Source organism: Schistocerca nitens, chromosome 1 (assembly GCF_023898315.1).
Source record: "Schistocerca nitens isolate TAMUIC-IGC-003100 chromosome 1, iqSchNite1.1, whole genome shotgun sequence".
In the NCBI taxonomy this organism is placed as follows: Eukaryota; Metazoa; Arthropoda; class Insecta; order Orthoptera; family Acrididae; genus Schistocerca; species Schistocerca nitens.
In genome coordinates this window covers 245,802,438-245,824,583 of record NC_064614.1, presented here as the reverse complement: position 1 = coordinate 245,824,583, position 22,146 = coordinate 245,802,438, and the positions used below count along the sequence as shown (strand labels likewise).

General features: G+C 36.6%; 1 protein-coding gene across 2 annotated transcripts in view; it reads right to left on the bottom strand.

Moving 5' to 3' along the window:
* LOC126246795 (GATOR complex protein MIOS) overlaps positions 1 to 22,146 on the bottom strand; it is a 214,967-nt gene that overhangs the window by 153,260 nt on the left and 39,561 nt on the right. For both annotated transcript variants that reach the window (XM_049948423.1, XM_049948424.1), the window contains 4 exons: positions 19,097 to 19,289; positions 13,465 to 13,661; positions 13,201 to 13,385; positions 1,738 to 1,871 (listed from right to left, as the gene is read on the bottom strand). In XM_049948423.1, the coding sequence (XP_049804380.1) occupies positions 1,738 to 1,871; positions 13,201 to 13,385; positions 13,465 to 13,661; positions 19,097 to 19,289 (709 nt within the window). The remainder of the gene's footprint in view (positions 1 to 1,737; positions 1,872 to 13,200; positions 13,386 to 13,464; positions 13,662 to 19,096; positions 19,290 to 22,146) is intronic.

The following is a 22,146-nucleotide window of genomic DNA, read 5'->3' as shown; positions in this document are numbered from 1 at the left end:
TTTTTCAGTGTTTAAGGAAGTAGCTTATGATAGAATATAGGAGTCATTTAAGTGGGCAGAGCTTGTTAACTGCCTTCCAAGTTGGCTTCTGTACAGGAGAAAGCAATACAAGACTCTCAATTAAGTTCTAGCAGAGCTAAACAACAAAAAATTTACTACTGACTTATTCTGTGACCTTGCCAAAGTCTATGATTTTGTAAATCACAATATTCTACATGGTACACTATAGTGTTATGGCGTTAATGGTATCCCTATTGCATGGGTGGAGGCTTACCTTCACAACAAAAAGCAGAGAGCTTCCATGGCAGACCATATTGCAGAGTTTAAACTAATATAAACGGGGAATATAACATGTGGGATCCCACAAGGATTGGTACAGGGGTGACTATTGTTCTTAACTTGCATAAAAGATCTTCCAATGACTTCTTCAAAAAATTTTGTATGCTGATGATACTAACAAAGGGTCTAATGTCAACCTTACTAGGTACAGCTCATATGATAGCTGAACAGATCTGTAAATGGTTCACAGCTAACATTTTAAGCCTTAATGTCACAAAATGTGATTTTAAATAAACATTCATGACCCACTAGTACCAGAAGTCAACATTAACGGACTTACTCAAAACGAAACCCCACATGTAAAATTCTGGCTTAAGTTTCTGGCGACAAACAGTAGTATAATTCTTTGATGAAACTGATTTCATTATGGACTATGTCAGAAAAACAAAACTGTCCTAAGCAACTGGTTAAGGTGTTGAAAAGTCTTTATGAGTGGACGAAAATGGTAATGTACTTAAGAATAGAGAAGTCTGGATAAATAACAATGAACAAGAGAGCTAGAAAAGGCATCTCTGTGCACCTAACTTTTTAAACATTTACATAAATGACACCATTAAAATTGTAAACAAAACATTGACATATGTATAAACGTAATTGAAGAAAATTTTTAAATATTTAACTGCATTCTGAAAATGTTATAACAAGAAACTGAAAACAAACTTCAATGTTTCATACACCACCTTTATCAGGTCACTGAAAAATGTGGCCTGAAAAGACCCAAGGGAGAGTGAAAATAAGCTAATAAAAACCAAAGTAGTCACTGGAACATAAAGGTAGAACTTTTTTTAATAGTACTTATGACTGTGAACTTAATAATAATAGACAAAGTCACTCAGAAGAAACTTACAAAGTTATAAGTAATATCTGAAACCATGTGTAATGCTTTAAAAATAAAGCTAGACCAGGAACAAATACTAAATTTTGAAATACCATGACATCTCTCAAACACCTGTATGGCTGAGAAAGCTGGGTACCAAGACATAAAATAATGACAAAAATACAAAGCTATGAAAGGAGATTCCTAAGAAGAATTATAGGACATATAAGGGAGGCCAAGATTAGGAAAAAAATGTCCCATAAAATCAGAATTGAAAGCACAAGTAATCTACACCAGATGCAGGTGGGTGTACCATGTTGAGGGGACAGAAGATACTAAGCTTCCTGCAGCAACTATGTGCTATGCGCCTAGAGGGAAAAGGGGGTAGAAAAGGACGAGAAGACAGAATACACCATAAAAATGGAACAGGTGGTAACCTAGATCTTGAAGTGAAGAAGAAGAAGCAGATTTATACACACATCTACAAAATACACTCCAGTAAACATCACCTTATTACTATCTGACACATCTGAAAAGAAAAGCAAAAAAAAGCTACTACCACAAACAAACAATAGGATTACCTAATTCCAGGAATTCTGCCACAGTTTGCACGTACAAGCCCTTCTTCAACAAGAGACTGAGCTACACCAACCCATTTCCAAATAGAGTTCAGCATTTCATCCTCAGCTAATCTTCCATTCTGAGATATATCGGGCTGAAACACAAAAGCAATGCCTTCAAAACAAAATAAAAAGTTGAGTGATGAGGCATAACAAACTAATAAAATTATTAAAAAATATTAAATACTTATTAACATTGTACATTTATAATATCATAAAGCACTATCCATCAAACAGAAGACGCACTGAACAGTAGACAGGCACTTAGAAAAGAATAACAACATGCCCATCATCCTTCCCTATACAGAGCTCTCCCTCCCTCCCTCTGTCCCCCCTCCCCTCCCTCCCTGCTCCCCCCCTCTCCCCCCCCGTGCGTGCGTGCGTGTGTGTGTGTGTGTGTGTGTGTGTGTGTGTGTGTGTGTCAAATGCTGTATGTCACACAAAACATTACATTTCATACAGAGGAAACCGGAAAATTTTAACAGTTAGGTATTAGCACAACTGCTGCAGCCTAAAGATTCAAACACATGAATAATCTGGGCTTTTTTGTCCAATTGTAGCTCATTCAGTGTAATTTAATGTATGTGATTCTTCTTATCTTTGTAAACAATTTCACAGAGGGACTCTCAGAAGGTACCTGAAACTCATTTATGAAGTAACACATACGTTTACATCTATAAGGAGGCATCAAAAAGTTTCATTTGGAGACTGTCTAGTCCAGAATCGGTACGCCAATCATGCAAAATCACTGTAAGCAGTTAGGCAATCATCCCAATGATGCACCAAGTTGAAGATACTGTTTAATTTTGGCAAAACACTGTGTCCTGCTCCGTGAAGAAATCCATAACTGCCTGCTCTATGTCTTCATCTGAAGGAATTGTCGACCCTTCAAGAGCTTTCTTAAGAGAACCGAAGGCATGACAATTATACGGGAAAAGATCAGGGTTACAGGGCAGATGCTCAAGTGTCTCCCACTTACGGGTGGCCTCCCACATCGACTGACATCCTGTGTCGAATCACAAGCAGCACAGAACTTGGCACGCTATTTCACTGTGGTAGTTTGTGTCAGACATGCTGCCTCATAACCATTCTTTATTCTCTGGTTGATGTCAACCAATGTCTGTCCTTTGATAGTCTAGAAAAGAATAACAACACATTGGTCTTGTTTGGATGCATTTAGTAATAACATCACCAAAGTTCATGTTTCCACATTTGCTGCACACGTCAGAAAGACATGAATGCCACATTAATCCACTGCCTAGACGTGGGTGCTTATATACCTGCATCGGCGTGACACTACATGAATATACACTGCAGTAATGTCCTCCAATGGAAACTTTTTGATTGGCACTTTATATATAAATACTCCACAATCTGCTGTACAAAGCACAGCAGAGGGTACATCATACCCACATTATAATTTTTCTTTGCTTTTCAATTCACATGTTGAGTGAGGGAAAAGGATTGTCTAAATGCCTCTGTGTGTACCCAAATCTCTCTTATCTTTTTTCTCGTGATCCCTATGTGAGATATATTTTGGTGGTTTCATAATGGTCACACAGTCATCTCCAAATAAATGTTTTCTAAATATATCCAACAGGATTTCACGAGAAATACATTAACTTTCTTCTGAGGGTTCCCATTTACATTCTCAAATCATTGGTTGAACTTCCACTATTGCAGTTAACAGTTCACATTTATTACAAGCTGGATTACATAGGACTGCATGGAGTGTCCATTTCATTTATAATAAAACAATCTGCAGGTATTTTACAAAACCATTCATAAATCCCTTGTAATAATCTCTTCACTGATGTCGCTCGACATTGCCTACTCCAATAGCTCTTACACAGTCCATATGGAGTTGGAAGCTCCACACACTACTTGTTGCAACATAAAGGCATCTGCTGGTGAACTACGACCACCACATGCCACCCAAGGAATAGTTCAAACAAATAATACAACACAAATGAATATTTTGACAAACACATAATATCATATGTACAAGCTGTTTTGGTAAGTCTGGTAAAAAAGCATGAAAAAATGTTTCATAAACAGCTCACACTACATCTCGACATAGTCTCCTTTGAGGGATATTAACTTGGTGCAGCGATCCACCAACCTTTTCATTCCATCAGGAAAATAGGTTGTAGGTTCTGTCAAATTCTGCAAAATACTCATTGACATTAACTATCACTTCCTCACTTGATGAAATTTATTCTCATTAAGACAAAGTTTCAAGTTTGGGAACAGGAAGAAGTCACTGGGAACTGAGTCTGGTGAAGAGGGTGGATGAGAAACCAGTTCAAATCTCAATTCACGTTTGAAGTTAGGGAAGAGGAAGAGGTCATCGGGAGCTAGGTCTGGTGAAAAGGGTGGATAAGAAACCAATTCAAAGCTCAATTGATGTGCTTTCACAATTGTTCTCCCTGATGTGCAGGATGGTGCATAATCCTGGTGAAAAAGCAGTTTTTTGTGTGCTATCCTTGGTCTCTTTTCTTTCAGCCAAAGCAAGTTTCAAACAATCCACCAATGAAGCATAACAGGGTCCCATTATGGTTCTGCCTTTTTCGAAGTGATCAATGAGGATTATTTCTTGGGAATCCCAAAAGGCAGTGGTCGTCACCTTATCAGCTAACAAAATGGTCTTTGCCTTTCTCGACGCACTTTCAACAGACTTTGTCCTTTGCTGTGGGTGCCTTTCTGACTCTGGTGTGTGATAAGGGATCCAGATTTCATCAACAGTCAAAAATCGGTGCAGAAAGTCTTGCAGGTTGTGATTAAACTCCACCAGGCACTGTGTTAGAATGTTGTGCCAGATGCAGTTTTGGTCAACTGTGACCAATTGCAGCACCCACCTCACACAGAGCTACTCATAGCCAATTCCCTGTGCAGGATGTTATGCACTCACTCAGCTAAGATGCCTACAATTTCAGTAATCATTCGAGTCTTTATTTAGCAGTCTTGTGTTACCATATCTTGGCTTTTGTCAATGGTTTCCTTTGTGATGCCCTCAATTGGATGGCTGGAATGTGCTTCATCTTCGGTGCTTGTCCAAACACATTTAAATTCATTAATCCAAAAATAAATGGTTGTCAATGATGGTGCAGAGTCCATGTGAACTTCATCCACTCCTGTTTGGAATTGTGCAGCAGACCAAAGTGATCCATTCTTTCATGGAAATTTACCACTTATCAAATAACCCTTGTGGAAATACGTGTCTGTGCATTACTTAGAAAGCACAACCTTTAACATAAAGTCAACTACCAACGCATTTACTTATTTATAGACAATGAGGTTACAGAAAACTTCGCTCCTCTGAAAAGGAAAACAACCCGAATTTAATTTCAAAAAAATTCTGCGCCGTCACACAAGTCGACCCACATGAATGAGTAAGCATGTTACAATATGACTACGAAGGCTTTCCCGGCGTAATAATTGATAATATTCTTCTCGGGTATGCAGCCAGATCATGACGTCATGATCCGGCTGCATACCCGAGAAGAATATTACCATGTTACAATATTTTGAGAAATCTACTTCACACATTAAACACTACAACAAGGATCAATTTTCCTCCACACAATTCATGTTTGTCTTTCATTTTCATTGATCATTTATTTACCTGTAACATTCATACCATTATGCTTTGCTTCTTAAAAGCTATTAGTTTGAGTTACTTCAAATGATCATATACTTCTTTGTATTCATCACCACCATTATTATAGGTCTTCTCCTGACCAGGCATTCACATCATCCCTCTTACATACACTACTACATCCTTCAGTTTAAAAATGAAATACAGAACAATTTTAAGTTCCTTTCTGGTGCCAAACATTAGAATACCTCATCTGCGAGCTACTTGGGCAATGCTACAACTCAGGCAGACCTGTGATAACAGGTATACACACAAAGGGTTCACTCCATTGACTACTGAATGTGGGAAGGAGGAGAACTGAATGGTATCCCATGTGGAGAAGTAAGAAAAGTGAGGTGAGATCAGGAATGTTAGAACGTACGGAAAAAAAAAGACGCCAAAGACATGTATCCTTCCAACCCTCCCTTCAGGATCCCTCACTTCAAGGTAGTTCACTGGTGAAAGGGACGATGCAGATCTTCGTCAATTCTACAGAATGGACACCACCAGCATCAGCCCCACAGGTCCCAAAAATTGATTCTAACACCCTACTATGACAAGCCTATGGAGAGAGTAATGATGAAAATAGTAGCTTCCACATGATATGTGGAATGAACTATAAACAGAATTGATTAATCAGTTATACGAGGCATATGCAAAAACTAAGGTCCATTTAGCCAGAAAAAAAGGTCACACAAAAAGGTTTTTATTGACAGTAATATTTCACTACATATCTACTTTACTTTTCCACATAATCGTCATCCACATCTAGACATTTTCTGTAATGCTGCACCAGCTTCTTTAACCCTTCTGCATAGAAGTCTGCCACCTGGGAATTGAATCAGTTGTAGTGCCAGTCTTGAGTTTATCGTTGTTTTGAAATTGATGTCCACCTAACAACTTTTTCAAATGCAAAAAGAGGAAAATGGTCACTTGATGAAAGATCAGGAGTGTATGGAGGGTGCTCAAAAAGTTCCAATGAAAATCTTGAATCTTCTCCTTAGTTTTGGCAGCGGTGTGAGGGGGTGCACTGTCATGAAGGAGGATTATACTAGATGATAGTTTCGCATGGCATTAATTTTGGACCACACATCTCAGTTTGGGTACCATTTCACTCTACATGTCAGCTGTAACTGTTGATCCATGGTCCATGAAATCAATCAAAAGGACTCCCTTTTTGTCCCAAAAGATGGTAGCCATCATTTTTTTATTCAAAAACAGAGATTTCTTGAACTTTTATGGTTTGGGTGAACTTGAATGGCACCACTGCATAAACTGTTGTTTTGATTCTGCGTTGGTGTATGAAATCCATGACTCATCCTCTTATAATACCCATCTAGTCCATAGTGCTCTATGCATTCACTGCTCTTTGTGCTGATAAATGGGCATGTTTGGATTCCATCTCACACACAGTTTGCAAAATCCAAGATGTTCTGTGGTAATCCTGTAAACTGATGTTCAAGCAATATTTTGGAATTCATTAGCCAGAACACTAATCATCAATTGCTAATCACTTTGAAGTTTTTGGTTCACTTCACCAATTATGTTGTCGCTCCAAATACTGGGCTTGCCACACCATTGTTCAGCATGAATATTTGCGCAGCCACTTTGAATTTCTCAACACCATCTCCAAACTTACTTGTCACTCATTATTTCAGGTCCATACCCTGGGTATAACTCACAATGGATTTCAGAATCGGAAGATCCTTTCACCAGCAAAAACCAAATCATGCCGCACACTTCACAACTTGTGGGATAAATGACTGTCTCGGATATTGTGACCTGCTTTCACTGACTGGTAAATAACTACTGAATCAAACCAACACTGCAATAGTTTCCTAAAGAGTCGGTAGACAACACTACATGCATGAAACTTATTCAGTCCTACCATCAGTTAAATATTGATCACCGGACCTTGGTTTTGTATACGCCTCATACCTACAGCCTGATCCTAAATCCTTCAGTTAAGGCAGGGTAAGAGATGAGCTGGAGTACACACACTAGTTAAGACAATCTCGCTTTAAAATTATATAAATCCAACTGTATTGTTCAGTAAATTCAAAATAGTACAAAATCCTTACCAATTATTACTAGCATCCAGCAGAAAATCATACAAACCCTCTCCAGATTTTGAATTTAATAAATTAAATCTACAAAGCTCCTTATAACATACGCTAAATTACCTTCCATAAAAATCTTCATCTGTAATGTCTCCCTGAAATGACACAATCATTAATTTAGATTATTATTCTTAATCTATAAACTAGTTGGGGGACTGACACCACCATCTGAACTATAGCATGTTTCTCATAGTGGAAGACTTTTAGAGGATGTTCTGTTTCCCTCAGCATTACCTTTCTGATTGACTCTTCTACCTGAGCAAATGTCAAACAGAAACTTTGTACCCCCACGTAGCAGCATAAAAATATACACCACCATGCTACTACTCTTCACAAGTCTTCACATTTTAAAATCTATTTTCACCTTAACAGATGCTGCCCCCTAGCTAAGGCCAAAAAGTCCTCAGAAAACACTTCCATTTCACTTGCAGCAAGTTAACATCAACATTCTTTACACTGTGATTACCCAGTCAGCTTTTCACGTTTTATAGCAATCCCCGACAGTTAAATAAAAATATTTAGTTAACTATGTAAAAATCTCAAAATATCCCCCTGAATCATCATCAATGCCTAATTTTTGTTCCTAAGTGATCAACCATAGTTTGAAGATCCTGGAGATACTTCAGTATAAAAAGTTGAGAATAGTACACTGGTCACCTGGTAAACCTTTCTCATTGTAACATTCTATAATATGTTTTACCAGTATTTCCACATCATACTGAGTAATATCTGTTGTCAGTACTGGTGTGCCACGTCATTTAATAATTGGCATTTAATGATTGGCATTCTCCCCAGCCACGAGGTAGTGGAGCTATGTGATGTGGGGTCTACGTAGTCCACAGCCACAAAATTACAAGAGCATCTGGTGTTATTAAACAAAAAATATTATATACACCTGTAGCAACTACTCTCTCTTTATCACACCTACTACATATTCTCTCACTTTGCTGCAGAATAGTAAATACAATCTTAAAGTAGTAACTTTTCTCATGTGAGCAGTTACTTTTTGTGTCCAAAACATAAATCCTCTAACAGCTGAAGCCACACTCACGTTTTTTTGTAGGCAATGTATTTTAATCTACTTTTTTTAATTTTTTTAATTTTTTTTTAATTTTTTTGGTAATAAACTGAAATATTTAAGTTCCATTTTATTTAAATACAAAGTAGTCTATATGAGTACAAAGTAAAAGAATGTCATGTAGTAGATTGTTTCAGTCTACATAAGCTACTGCATGACTTGTTGGCTCCCTTCTTTTTCTCAATGGCCGCATGTGATGCTCACTCTTGTTGCTAATATATGGTTATCGATTTGATTTCTGGTATTTTAATTGAGACTGCAGTAGAAGTTTTATTTATCTGTGCTGTGTACTGAAAGTACAACAAAGTTTATTTTAAAACATTGTATGTTCTTTAATCAAAGATATCCCTACATGAAGTTGGCCCTAATTTGATCCTACAAAATAATTACTTATCAAAGTTGAAACTATGGAGAGAGAAATATTAACTACCTGTTTATTAAATGAGTATTCATTAAGAAGTGACTTTCAACTAAACAGACTGTGAGAGTGTAAAAAGTTTTTTTATAAGAAGTTTTTGGTGTGAACAGTCTTCTACAAACCACGAAGATACTACTTAACAGTGACAGTTGTACGTTAACTTTACAGTTCAATACAATGCAGATAATACAGTCTCTGGTGAAATTTTATGTGAGCTAGACGGAACTTTTTCTGATAATTAATTACATCATATTTCTGGGTGTGAATGCCAGTATAGACTACAAAGTTTAACATCATAAAATTATTTCAATGAATATTAATGCAGGCCATCTTAAATAAACAGTGCAGTCCATTATATAGCACGTGAATAAACAGTGCATTAGTAATGCATCACATGCAGTGCATATTAAAAACTATCAAAGCAACAAGTAACAATGAACTTTGTTGCCTGGGGCCAGATTCTATATCTTGTCAATGTCTCAATAAGACCAGAGTAATTATTTACAAAATAGCATCATCGTTACAAAGTAAAAAAATAGCAACATCTTTTCTACCAAAGCAATGCATCAAGATCGCTACTCCTGGCAACATTACTACTACGAAAAGAACCACGAAAATCTCAAGAAATAAATTACAAGACTTACCACCAAGTACAACTAGACAAGACAAGAAGGAACCACTTCACTGCTTACTTATCTCATTTCCGACACAATTGATACTGAAGTAAGTATTAATATTTGAACAATGTACACTGGGTCTGTTGTCCTTAAAGCTACATGATGAGGCTCCAACCATGAGTTTTACAGCAGCAACATCTCATTAACAGCAGCAGGCAGCAAATTTTCAGTAGCAACTTCTCAATACCAACTGAAGTCATTATTTCAACATTAGCAATAAAAATGATAATTTATTAGTAGTATCAGACCATGGTAAACTCTAAGTATTAAAAGATAGCAGCTTTTCTGTAGTAACAGGAGGTAGTAAGTTCTCAATAGTAACTGATGATAATAAAATCTCAGTACTAAAAGGGGCTGGTAAATTCTCAGTAGTAACAGAAGGGATTAAGTGCTCACCAATAACTGAAGATAGCAATTTGTCAATAGCAACTGAATGTAATAACTTAACAGTATCAACAAAAGATAATGGTTTCACCTATCAAACTGTCATTATGAGCAGTTTCACCACTATCACAGGAAATCACACTAGCTTGAAAATCTATAAGTACTTTCAGTTTCTATTGTTTGTTCTCCATTTACTAAAACAGAATGAACTGAACTAATATTATCTGTAGATTTAACATCATTTTCTACCTTTTCTTCCACTAAATCTAAATTATCATCAAAATCGTAGACCTCTTAAAATGCCCAATTCTAATCTCCTTTCCAATTTGTCCATTCTTTGATGTAACTGAAAATTTGTCTCAATGTGTTATCTATTTAGGAAAATTAGTTACATATTTGAGAAAATATGTTATTTATTCACAAAAATTTATTATCTAATTAAGAAAACTTTTCATCTATTTCAGTAATTTTTTCATTCACTTCTGTTGGTTGATTTAAAATAAACAACTCTTTCCAAAGAGCCATTTTGTTAAGTTCTAAACAATTTTAATTCAAAAAGTGACAGGATTGGTATTGTGAATTAACTACAATAGCACTAATAGTACTTTTCTTATATTGTCCAATTATTAACTAAATTTCCTGAACAAGGTTTTGGTTATAAATCATCTTTATAACTTCATATTCACCTAACCAGTTCAGTAAATTGACTGACAAGATCAATTGCAATTAAGAAACCACTGCACAGTAAATTGTTTCTTAAATGAACTGAACATCCTAAGAGTTTTGATAGAGGGAACTCAAAGTTGGTACACAAAGTGTTGACAGTGCCTGTCCAATGTCTGCAGTTCTTGTCCACCCCTAGATACTGTTGCTGGTTGTCGTCTGCATGACACATAGCTCACAGATGCTGTGTGTTGATTGCTGACTATGCCACCTGTACATATCGTGTAAAATCCGCTGCTTGCAAAATTCACGCTGGCAATCACTGTTAAATTGATAGAGTACACCTAATGTGTAGAATGTCATTGCCTTCTTGAACTAATCTTCTTGCTGACTGAGACTACATCCAATAAAATTTTATAGCATGTGAATCTTCTTCATCTGTTTACAATAACATTATGGAAAAGGTAGATTGCTACTCAACGTAGAGGAGATGAGGAAACACACACTCACTCTCTCTCTCTCTCTCTCTCTCTCTCTCTCTCTCTCTCTCTCTCTCTCTCTCCCTCTTCCTCCACTGTCCCTGCACAGATGCTCGCAGTGCGGCCCCAGTAGCCAGACACAGTGGTCATGTGTACATGTGTTTTCTACTTTAGAAGGAGGCCTTTGGCTGAAAGCTTAAATGTATAGCTGTTTTTTGTTGTGCCAGTCTGTGACTAAACATCTCCTCTGTATGGTGAGTAACAATCTCTCCTTTTCATAACATTACCTTTATTCCATCCTGGAATTTCTTACATTTGTTTATCTACAAGCAACCTTTGATTTACTTTCACTGAAGGACAATTTAAATTTATTTCTATGTATGAAAACACTTCTTTGTACTTTCTGTTAGTTGCCAAATGTTGTTAGATGATGTGTAACAGTGCATTTTTCTTCATCTTGATTTTTTCACAATGGGTTGCTTATTAACATTATCAAGAAAAACTTACTTTCATTTCTTATTTGCAATTAATAATCTATATTATAAAATTGTACCCAGTTCACATATGTAGCACTTAATACCATTTTGATGCATTAAACAAACAATTATCATCATTTTCAGTAAACATCAGCTCTTCTGTACAGTAGTGTAAATATTACGCAGATTTAATTCACATCACTTAACCGCTGTACTTATAGATCACATCAAAATAATCTCTTAAATCACTTCAGCAATGAAATATAAAACCCAATCTCCATTTCTATTTAGTATTCAAAGTATTTTGTTATTTTTATTTCATGTAGTTGCCTAGCTTTGTTAACTGTATGACAGTGCTCACATACGTGATGATGTCGTGTGCGACCATTACTTCATAACACACATTTAACATGAAAGCAGTGAAAATTCTTCAATCTTGTGTAACAATAATCATAAATGAAGTATTCTTCAATATATTGTTTCTTCTCTTTTAAATGCCTAATTCTTCTCAACATGTCTCGTCTACTCTGTTACTCTTTGAATCAAAATTCTTCAGGGCAGATTCATATTTCACATGCAGGAGAGGATATGTGAGTGCCTACCATGAAATTACTGGCATAGGTTTCCTTATAAATATATCACTTATTAATTCTTCTCCAATCTCTAATACTGAAATGAACGTCCACTATTACAGATAACGATTCACGTTTATTACTAGTTGGATACATAAGTCTGAAACGAGTATAGATTTCATTCACACTAAAACAATCTGCAGATATTTTACAAAAGAATTCATACATCCATTGTCGAATAACATCCTCATTGATAACTCCTGACATTGCGTACTCCAACATTCCCCTAAGCAGTCCACAAGGTGTTGGAAGCTCCATGCAGTACTAGCTGTGACGTAAAGGTATCTGCTGGCGAACTCCAACCGCCAATGAGTACCTCAAGCAAATAATACAAACAAATATTTACAGCAACACATAATATCATATGTAAAAATATCCACCTGCCTATTATTTAGAAAGTGCAACCTCCCACATAAAATTAACTACCACCATGTTTATTCATTTACAGATGAAGAGGGTACAGAAAACGTTCACACCTTTGACTTTTAAGGGAAAAATCCCAAGTTTAATTTTGCAAAAATTCTGCATCCTCACAGTCTGTTGTCCAGATCTCTTCTCAATATTGCCCCTAAATAGTTAAACGATGTGATGTGCTCAAGTTATTCATCACTAATCTTGTAATCTGATACTTAATCATTCTCTCTTCACAACTCAAAAATATGCACGGCTTCATTGCCATGGTACTGCAGCCCAATTGGAGTGAGGAGTTAGGTTTGATGGAGTGGGTGAAAGGAAAAAGGAGGCAGGGAGATGGAGACAGGACAGAAGGAAGGACAAGTGACACTTGGGAATGAGAAGCATCCACGGAACAGTCCAAAAGTGGCAGCACTTAAATTTAGGGCCATCATTTAAATGCTTACCTTCAGCCCATATTCATTCATAGCTCTTTTCTTCATTGTTGTGGAAATATCACTGCATAATCCATAAACTGCAAAATTTTCATTAAGTTTTTTCAGAGATCTTCCACCATGAATCCAAACTAGGTCAAATCGTGGAGAACAGTTAACTGTAATTCTTTCTGATACAATATAGTCCCTGATTGATCCTGTAGAAGGAAAATGCTAATATATGCAAAATGCTAGACATATTTATGGTACACTAGTGTTCAAAGTTAATTCTCTTACCTACAGCATCAATAGCAATTAATCTGTTCTCGGAAGCAGGATGCCATGAAAATGATGTTATGCTGTGTGTACTACACGGCTGCACACTTCTCTCCAAGAGTGTTGGTTCTACTTCATCAGTTCCCACAACTGTGTGCCGAATATCATGCAGGTTTATGGAGCAACTATCTCTAAGCAATGACCCCAGAAGATTACGTCTGTTGACAATGGCACAAATGTATATATAGGTGAAAGTCTCCCGTACCCTATGTGTACAGGAACAGTGACTAAAACTAGTCAATCACACTGTTTAAAGAACTTACTTTGACATTTTTAAGTTCTACAAAGTGGAGTAGCATTGTGAATGTCACCATGAGTAAATGTAAGACTGCTTGGAACATACAATGTGATGCTGACTGTGCTATTACTGACAGCAGTTGCTGCTGTTAATAATAATAATAATAATAATAATAATAATAACAATAACGGGAAAAGAATAGGCCTCCGGTATGTTCTGCCAGTCGTAAAAGGCGACGAAAAGAACAAACCACTAATAGGGCTAACCCCCCTTTAGTGTGATTAGTTGGTTCAGGACAGAACTAAAGAAGCCTCGGACAAGCGTCGTCATGGTCGGGGACGACGCTTGAACCCTATGCCCGCCCACAATGGTAACGACGCTGCTAGCCAACTGGAAAATGATTTAAATCCAAATAGAGGTGTTTTGCAGGATATGCTTCCTGCAACCACCATAGAAGGAAAACAAAGACAGAGGACGAGATGGTCAGATGAAGTTAATCGACACCTCATGTTCTGTTATTACCAAGCAACAAACCTAGGAACCAACACAACTGGATACAGATCACAAGTATACACAACATTTATTACCAGATACCCAGAATTAAAATTTTTAACAGAACAACGACTAGCTGATCAGATCCGTGTAATAATCAAAAATAACAGGATACCCCAGTCAGAATTAGAAAACATCAAACAACAAGTACAACAAATACTGGAACAAAATAATGTGCAATCAGAAGAAGAAAAAAATACAGTAATGGACTCAAACATCCCAGAGCAAACAAACAAAGAACAACACGCACCAATTAAACAATCAGAGGAAAACGAAATCTTAAGACAGCCACCAGAACAAGCACAAATAGAACACGAAGTGACACACATGTTAGATATAGAAGAAAAATTTCAGTTGACATATATAGAATACAAAGACACAAATACAGACATTAGACCATTCTTGCATAGACCACCAAATAACCCACAAGTCGAAACAACAATAAAAACTATCAACACAATCATACACAACAAAATAAATGAAAACACAACTATGGAAGAGTTACAACTACTGGTTTATATAGGAGCACTCACTACACTAAATATACACACTAGACAGAGATCAGAACCAACCAACACACAGAAGAAACCCACAAAACCAGCATGGCAACACAGGCTACAGATCAGAATAGAAAAACTGAGAAAAGACATCGGACAGCTAACACAATTTATAAGAAATGAAATCTCGGAAAAAAAAAACGAAAAAGGTTAGGTAAAATCTCACAACAAGAAGCGACAGAGCAATTAGACGAAAAGAAGCAGAAATTACAAGCATTAGCCAAACGACTCAGAAGATACAAAAAAAGTGAAAATAGAAGGAAACAAAACCAAACATTCAACACAAACCAAAAGAAATTTTACCAGACAATAGATAACACACACATTAAAATAAACAATCCACCAAACATAACAGACATGGAACACTTCTGGAGCAACATATGGTCTAACCCGGTACAACATAACAGGCATGCACGGTGGATACAAGCAGAAACAGACACATACAAGATGATACCACAAATGCCTGAAGTGATAATTTTGCAACATGAAGTCACCCAAGCAATTAATTCTACTCACAATTGGAAAGCCGCTGGAAATGATAAAATAGCAAATTTCTGGTTAAAGAAGTTCACCTCAACACATTCACATCTAACTAAATTATTTAACAGTTACATTGCAGACCCATACACATTCCCTGATACACTTACACATGGAATAACTTATCTGAAACCTAAAGATCAAGCAGACACAGCGAACCCAGCTAAATATCGCCCCATAACATGCCTACCAACAATATACAAAATATTAACTTCAATCATTAAACAGAAATTAATGACACATACAACACAGAACAAAATTATAAATGAAGAACAAAAAGGCTGTTGCAAAGGAGCACGAGGATGTAAAGAGCAACTGATAATAGATGCAGAGGTGACATATCAAGCTAAAACTAAACAAAGGTCTCTACACTACGCATACATTGATTACCAAAAAGCTTTTGATAGTGTACCTCACTCATGGTTACTACAAATATTGGAAATATACAAAGTAGATCCTAAATTGATACAGTTCCTAAACATAGTAATGAAAAATTGGAAAACCACACTTAATATCCAAACAAATTCAAATAATATCACATCACAGCCAATACAGATTAAGCATGGAATATACCAAGGAGACTCATTAAGTCCTTTCTGGTTCTGCCTTGCTCTGAACCCACTATCCAACATGCTAAATAATACAAATTATGGATACAATATTACTGGAACATACCCACACAAAATCACACATTTGCTATACATGGATGATCTAAAACTACTGGCAGCAACAAATCAACAACTCAACCAATTACTAAAGATAACAGAAGTATTCAGCAATGATATAAGTATGGCTTTTGGAACAGACAAATGTAAGAAAAATAGCATAGTCAAGGGAAAACACACTAAACAAGAAGATTACATATTGGATAACCACAGCGGCTGCATAGAAGCGATGGAAAAAACGGATGCCTATAAATATCTAGGATATAGACAAAAAATAGGAATAGATAATACAAATATTAAAGAAGAACTAAAAGAAAAATATAGACAAAGACTAACAAAAATACTGAAAACAGAATTGACAGCAAGAAACAAGACAAAAGCTATAAATACTTATGCCATACCAATATTGACGTACTCATTTGGAGTAGTGAAATGGAGTAACACAGACCTAGAAGCACTCAATACACTTACACGCTCACAATGCCACAAATATAGAATACATCACATACATTCAGCAACAGAAAGATTCACATTAAGCAGAAAGGAAGGAGGAAGGGGATTTATCGATATAAAAAACCTACATTATGGACAGGTAGACAATTTAAGAAAATTCTTTCTAGAACGAGCAGAAACTAGCAAAATACACAAAGCAATCACTCATATAAATACATCGGCTACACCACTACAATTTCATAACCACCTCTACAACCCTTTAGACCACATAACATCAACAGATACGAAGAAAGTAAATTGGAAAAAGAAAACACTTCATGGCAAGCACCCGTATCATCTAACACAGCCACACATCGATCAAGACGCATCCAACACATGGCTAAGAAAAGGCAATATATACAGTGAGACAGAAGGATTCATGATTGCAATACAGGATCAAACAATAAACACCAGGTATTACAGCAAGCATATTATTAAAGATCCCAATACCACAACAGATAAATGCAGACTTTGTAAACAACAAATAGAAACAGTAGATCACATCACAAGCGGATGTACAATACTAGCAAATACAGAATACCCCAGAAGACATGACAATGTCGCAAAAATAATACATCAACAGCTTGCCTTACAACATTAACTTTTAAAACAACAAGTTCCTACATACAAGTATGCACCACAAAATGTACTGGAGAATGATGAATACAAATTATACTGGAACAGAACCATTATAACAGATAAAACAACGCCACATAACAAACCTGACATCATACTCACCAATAAAAAGAAGAAATTAACACAACTAATCGAAATATCCATACCCAATACAACAAATATACAAAAGAAAACAGGAGAAAAAATTGAAAAGTACATCCAACTGGCTGAGGAAGTCAAAGACATGTGGCATCAGGATAAAGTTGACATCATACCAATTATAGTATCAACTACAGGAGTCATACCACACAATATCCACCAGTACATCAATGCAATACAGCTACATCCAAACACATATATAATTATTGATACATGTTCAATTACCCGAAAGTTCCTAAATGCAATATAACACATACCGTACAGTTAATAGGAAGTGACGCTTGATCAAGGTCCGCGTCACTTTCCATTCTCAACCAGACTTAACGTCTGAGAAAGTAAAGAAATAATAATAATAATACACAGGAAAAATGTTAGCAAAGAAGTTCTCCTTCTTTCTATGATAATAACAGCAATTTCACATTCTACACAACACAATCATCTACAGTAACCGACAAGACTCTTCCGGAGAAACATCGAGAGCTCAACTAAATCGTATTAAAAAGGTGGCCCACAAGAAAGGCAAATAAACAACATAAAAAGCATCATTTGACATACAGTAGTACAAAATAAAGCTGTCATCATCAGTCTGAAGAATTATTTGAGCATACAGTGCTTTAATAGGCATGGTTGTGTTTAAAGTGATATGCCATTGCCTTCCTTGACCTTGAACTGACTTATCCAGCCAGTTACAATGGACCTACAGTTAAATTGGATTCTGAACCACGACACAACTCTACATTCTTTGTAGCAACCAACTTTGTCAGAAGTGAAAACAGTCAGATAAAAACCCCTACGAATGACTGGGGATTGAACCCAAGACCTTTGGATCCATACTCTGGCACTTTGCCAATAATCCACAGAGTCACACCATTTGAAACGCCGGCCGCTGTGGCCGAGCGGTTTTAGGCACTTCAGTCCGGAACTGCGCTGCTGCTACGGTCGCAGGTTCAAATCCTGCCTCGGGCATGGATGTGTGTGATGTCCTTAGGTTAGTCCGGTTTAAGTAGTTCTAAGTCTGGGGACTGATGACCTCAGATGTTAAGTCCCATAGTGCTTAGAGCCATTTGAACCATTTGAAACAAATAAAACTGTAACAAAGGGAACCCAGTAATTGTGTTTTTGATCCAGTTTGAAAATATGTGGCATGATATGCTGGTAGTAAAATAATATTTAATGAATTATATACTCTCATATACCAAATAATTTAACGGTCTTGCCACAATGGCAACACCATCATATCACTGAAGTTAAGCGCTGTCGGCCTGGGCTAGCACTTGGATGGGCGACCATCTGAGTCTGCCGTGTGCTGTTGGCAAATGGGGTGCACACATCCCTTTTGATGTTAATAATGGAGCTACTTGTGAAGTGGCAGCCCCAGTCACAAAAACGGACAACAGCCATGAGAGTGGTGTGCTGACCACATGTCCCTCCACATCCGCATTCCACATCCAGTGACGCCCATTGGCAGAGGATGACAAAGCAGTCGGTCAGTACTGTTGGGCCTATATAGATCTGTTCAGACAGTGATATACCAAATAGCATGTCTCTAGTATGTCATAAATGAGCTCGTAACTAATCTAGGCAATTATCAAGGCAGAAACATTTCTATGTACCACTTACTATGTTTTGACTGAAAAATTACTTGCTAGTGGTAAGACAGGCACAAAGAGCTGTATTCCGTCTTCTTTACTTGGCCAGCATTTTCAGATGTAAGCACTAGTGCTGAATAGTAAATATAAGGCCCAATGTAAGTCCTACAGACACCAATAGCAACAAACCTGGTAGGACACCATAAAATCTTTGTGACAGGTTTCCCTTGATTTAGTGTGAGCACAGGCTTCTCAAAGTTTCTAAGATCCCAAATATATATCTGGTTTTCAATAAATGATGCTAACTGGTTCTCCATGTGTGGATCAATACAGACACCAAACACAGCTTTTGTGTTAGTTGCATTCACTGCTCTGTTCGAATCTGCAAGATAGAAGCACACATAAGGCCACAATTTCAACGCAATGTATATCCAAAAAAAAAAAAAAAAGTTTTAACTTTCTCTCTGGTACTATATAAATAGAGAAGAATTACTTAATTAATATTTGGAGTGTTCACGTGAAAACTTTGCCCTTAAATATGAAATATGAGTCTGGTTATAATACTTTCCCCACAGTCTACAAGAATATTGTATTCTAGAGAATAATTATTGTTCTGACCCAATGCTGCAAAAACTTGCTAATGCTATAGTAATTTTAGTGCATTCGTTAATACAAAGCGACACACAGTCATTAAATACATCATTTTAATATATTAGTTATTTTGTCAGTCATTTGCATGTTCCATAGTTCACATGTATAACTTCTACTGAAATGCTGTGGAATGATTCAGTTTACAAGGTAAGTATACTTGGCCCGTTTGTGCGCAAGGCTGTGTGCTGGTCATTTGGAGGACACTAAATAGCATTTAATAAACATTGTTTTTAATTATTTATTACATAGACTAATACAAAAAGCTGCCTCTAAGTTTCTACATAAACAATTAAATAAAAATATTTTTTTGTGCCAGTCATTTAATTGTTTCTGAGGTGTACAATTTATTCCACAGGTAAATGTTCATGAAAAACATAATATACTGCAGTCTTTGATATACCTAAAGAAGCATCCCTCTCAAGTAAGTTACATGTTGATCCTCTTCAATCATGTGCTCAGACTCACAGATTTTTGGAACAATAACTAATTTTGGTTTACCTTAACAAAATTCATCACTAGAAGAAACACAACATTGACAACTGGTTACCAAAAGTTGAACAAAATGATTTAAGGTAGTGATGCTAAGCTAGGCCTTTACGAAAATCATGGAAAATCATCCAATTAATGTCTTCACACAAAATTTACAGTTTTTCACAAAACTGTTTCTTTACACACTGACCATAAATAAACATCAGTTACTTTTCAAGCTAGCATTGTTTTAACAATAACCACTTTTTTTAAAAAAAAGTTGCATTTCAACATCATCACTTGGTGTATAAACTTAATAGGCAAGCCTCATAATACAGGCAGACATATTTAACAAGGAGCAGCATATTTTAAATATTTCAACTGGTCATACAATTAACCCAACTCTCCTGTCTTCTTTTTAAACACATTTCATTATATTATGCCCTTCATTAAATTTTGCAATTGCACAGATTTTATATTTCAGTAATATGTCTATACACTGAGCTGTACCTGACAGACAGTGTGTCAGATTCAAGTACAGACTGCAAAAATGGGCAGAGGCACCACAAATTAGCAGTTAAATAGTGGACAATGGCCAATAACCAACCATACATCCAGAAACTGCTCTACGTAATGGACTAAAGAAGCAACCCCTTCATATATCTATTGCTACTCAATGTACATCAAAAGACACAGAGGTTAGTGTAAGTGATGTTAGCCCCACTTGACACATAGCAAAAATTCAAAATTTGCCTGGACTGATGTGCCATAGCATATGCTGATAGCAAGGTCACAGTACAACACAGATCACCTATCAAGATGGTTCCCTTAATATTATGGTGACTCATGGTGTCAACATCATGATGCAAGTCTGACATAATGAGCTACACACTATCAGGTTAGTATGTCTAATTCAATTTACTGTGAATGTGGGTACAAACAGTAAACACAACTCAACCTCAGCACAGTATAGGATACAGTGAACTTTAAAACCGTAATATTTTTTTACACATTCACCCAATGATCTGAAATGCCTACAGACGATAAGAATAACTTTGAAGACAATATTACATCTACTTCATTAACACTTTAAACAATGGAAAGTCCAGGGCAAACCAACAACAATATGAAAAGGATAGATTGCTGTTTACTGCACAGAGGAGGCGTTGAGCTACAGACAGGTGCAATGCAGCAACTGAAGCCTTTTCATTGTGCCTGTCTGCAACTCAACACCTACCCTATACCATGCATAGCAATCTATTCTTTTTATATTGTTGTTATCATCATTTTTATCTGTAAAAGTGTAACTGTGTTTTTTTCCTGTTATTTTAAATCTAAAATGAAGTTCACTTAGCATGATCATGGGCTAAATTGGTCTACAGACAACTTTGTGAGTTATCTGTGTAGCCACAGAACCAACTGAAAAAGCTACCTGTTGACTAACCTGAGATGATCTACAATACTATGATGACATCATCCATGGAACATGTAACAGTTAAAACTAAATTACACTAACAGTCCTCTGGCTTATGTCATATGTTCAGCATAAATAAAATGTTAATACCATGTATTTTATCACTGTTTAGAAAATGCTATTAGTCCTAATAACTGCAGTCCACTTGTTACTGAAGCCTATAATTTTAGTGGAGCCAAGATGTCTACATTCCCTTATCCTAGCATCGTATCACCTTGTCCCACAATTATAAGCGACATCTTCCACTCACATCACTCACATGCTGTCAAGATTGACAATTTGTTTCTTCCTTCTTTCTCTTTAGCCCTTAATGAAGGAACTATTGCTTCAAAAACTGGAGGTTCGGTGCAAGCTTTTGTACACTGGCACTCGCAAGCCTCCAAGCTTCCACTGACACTTTTTGGGCAACATCACAATTTGTAAGATAATGTGAAATACGTGTAGCCAAGGATAATTCATTTGAGAAAACTATAACGTTTGGCTATCACTTATTTTCACGAGATCACGTACGCACATGAACACGGACCCCTTCCCCCCCTCACACACACACACACACACACACACACACCGGATTCACAACAGATGGCTCCCTCTTAAGCTGAGGTCTGAGTGAAGCACCCCTTGTTTCTCACCTTCCCCAATCTGT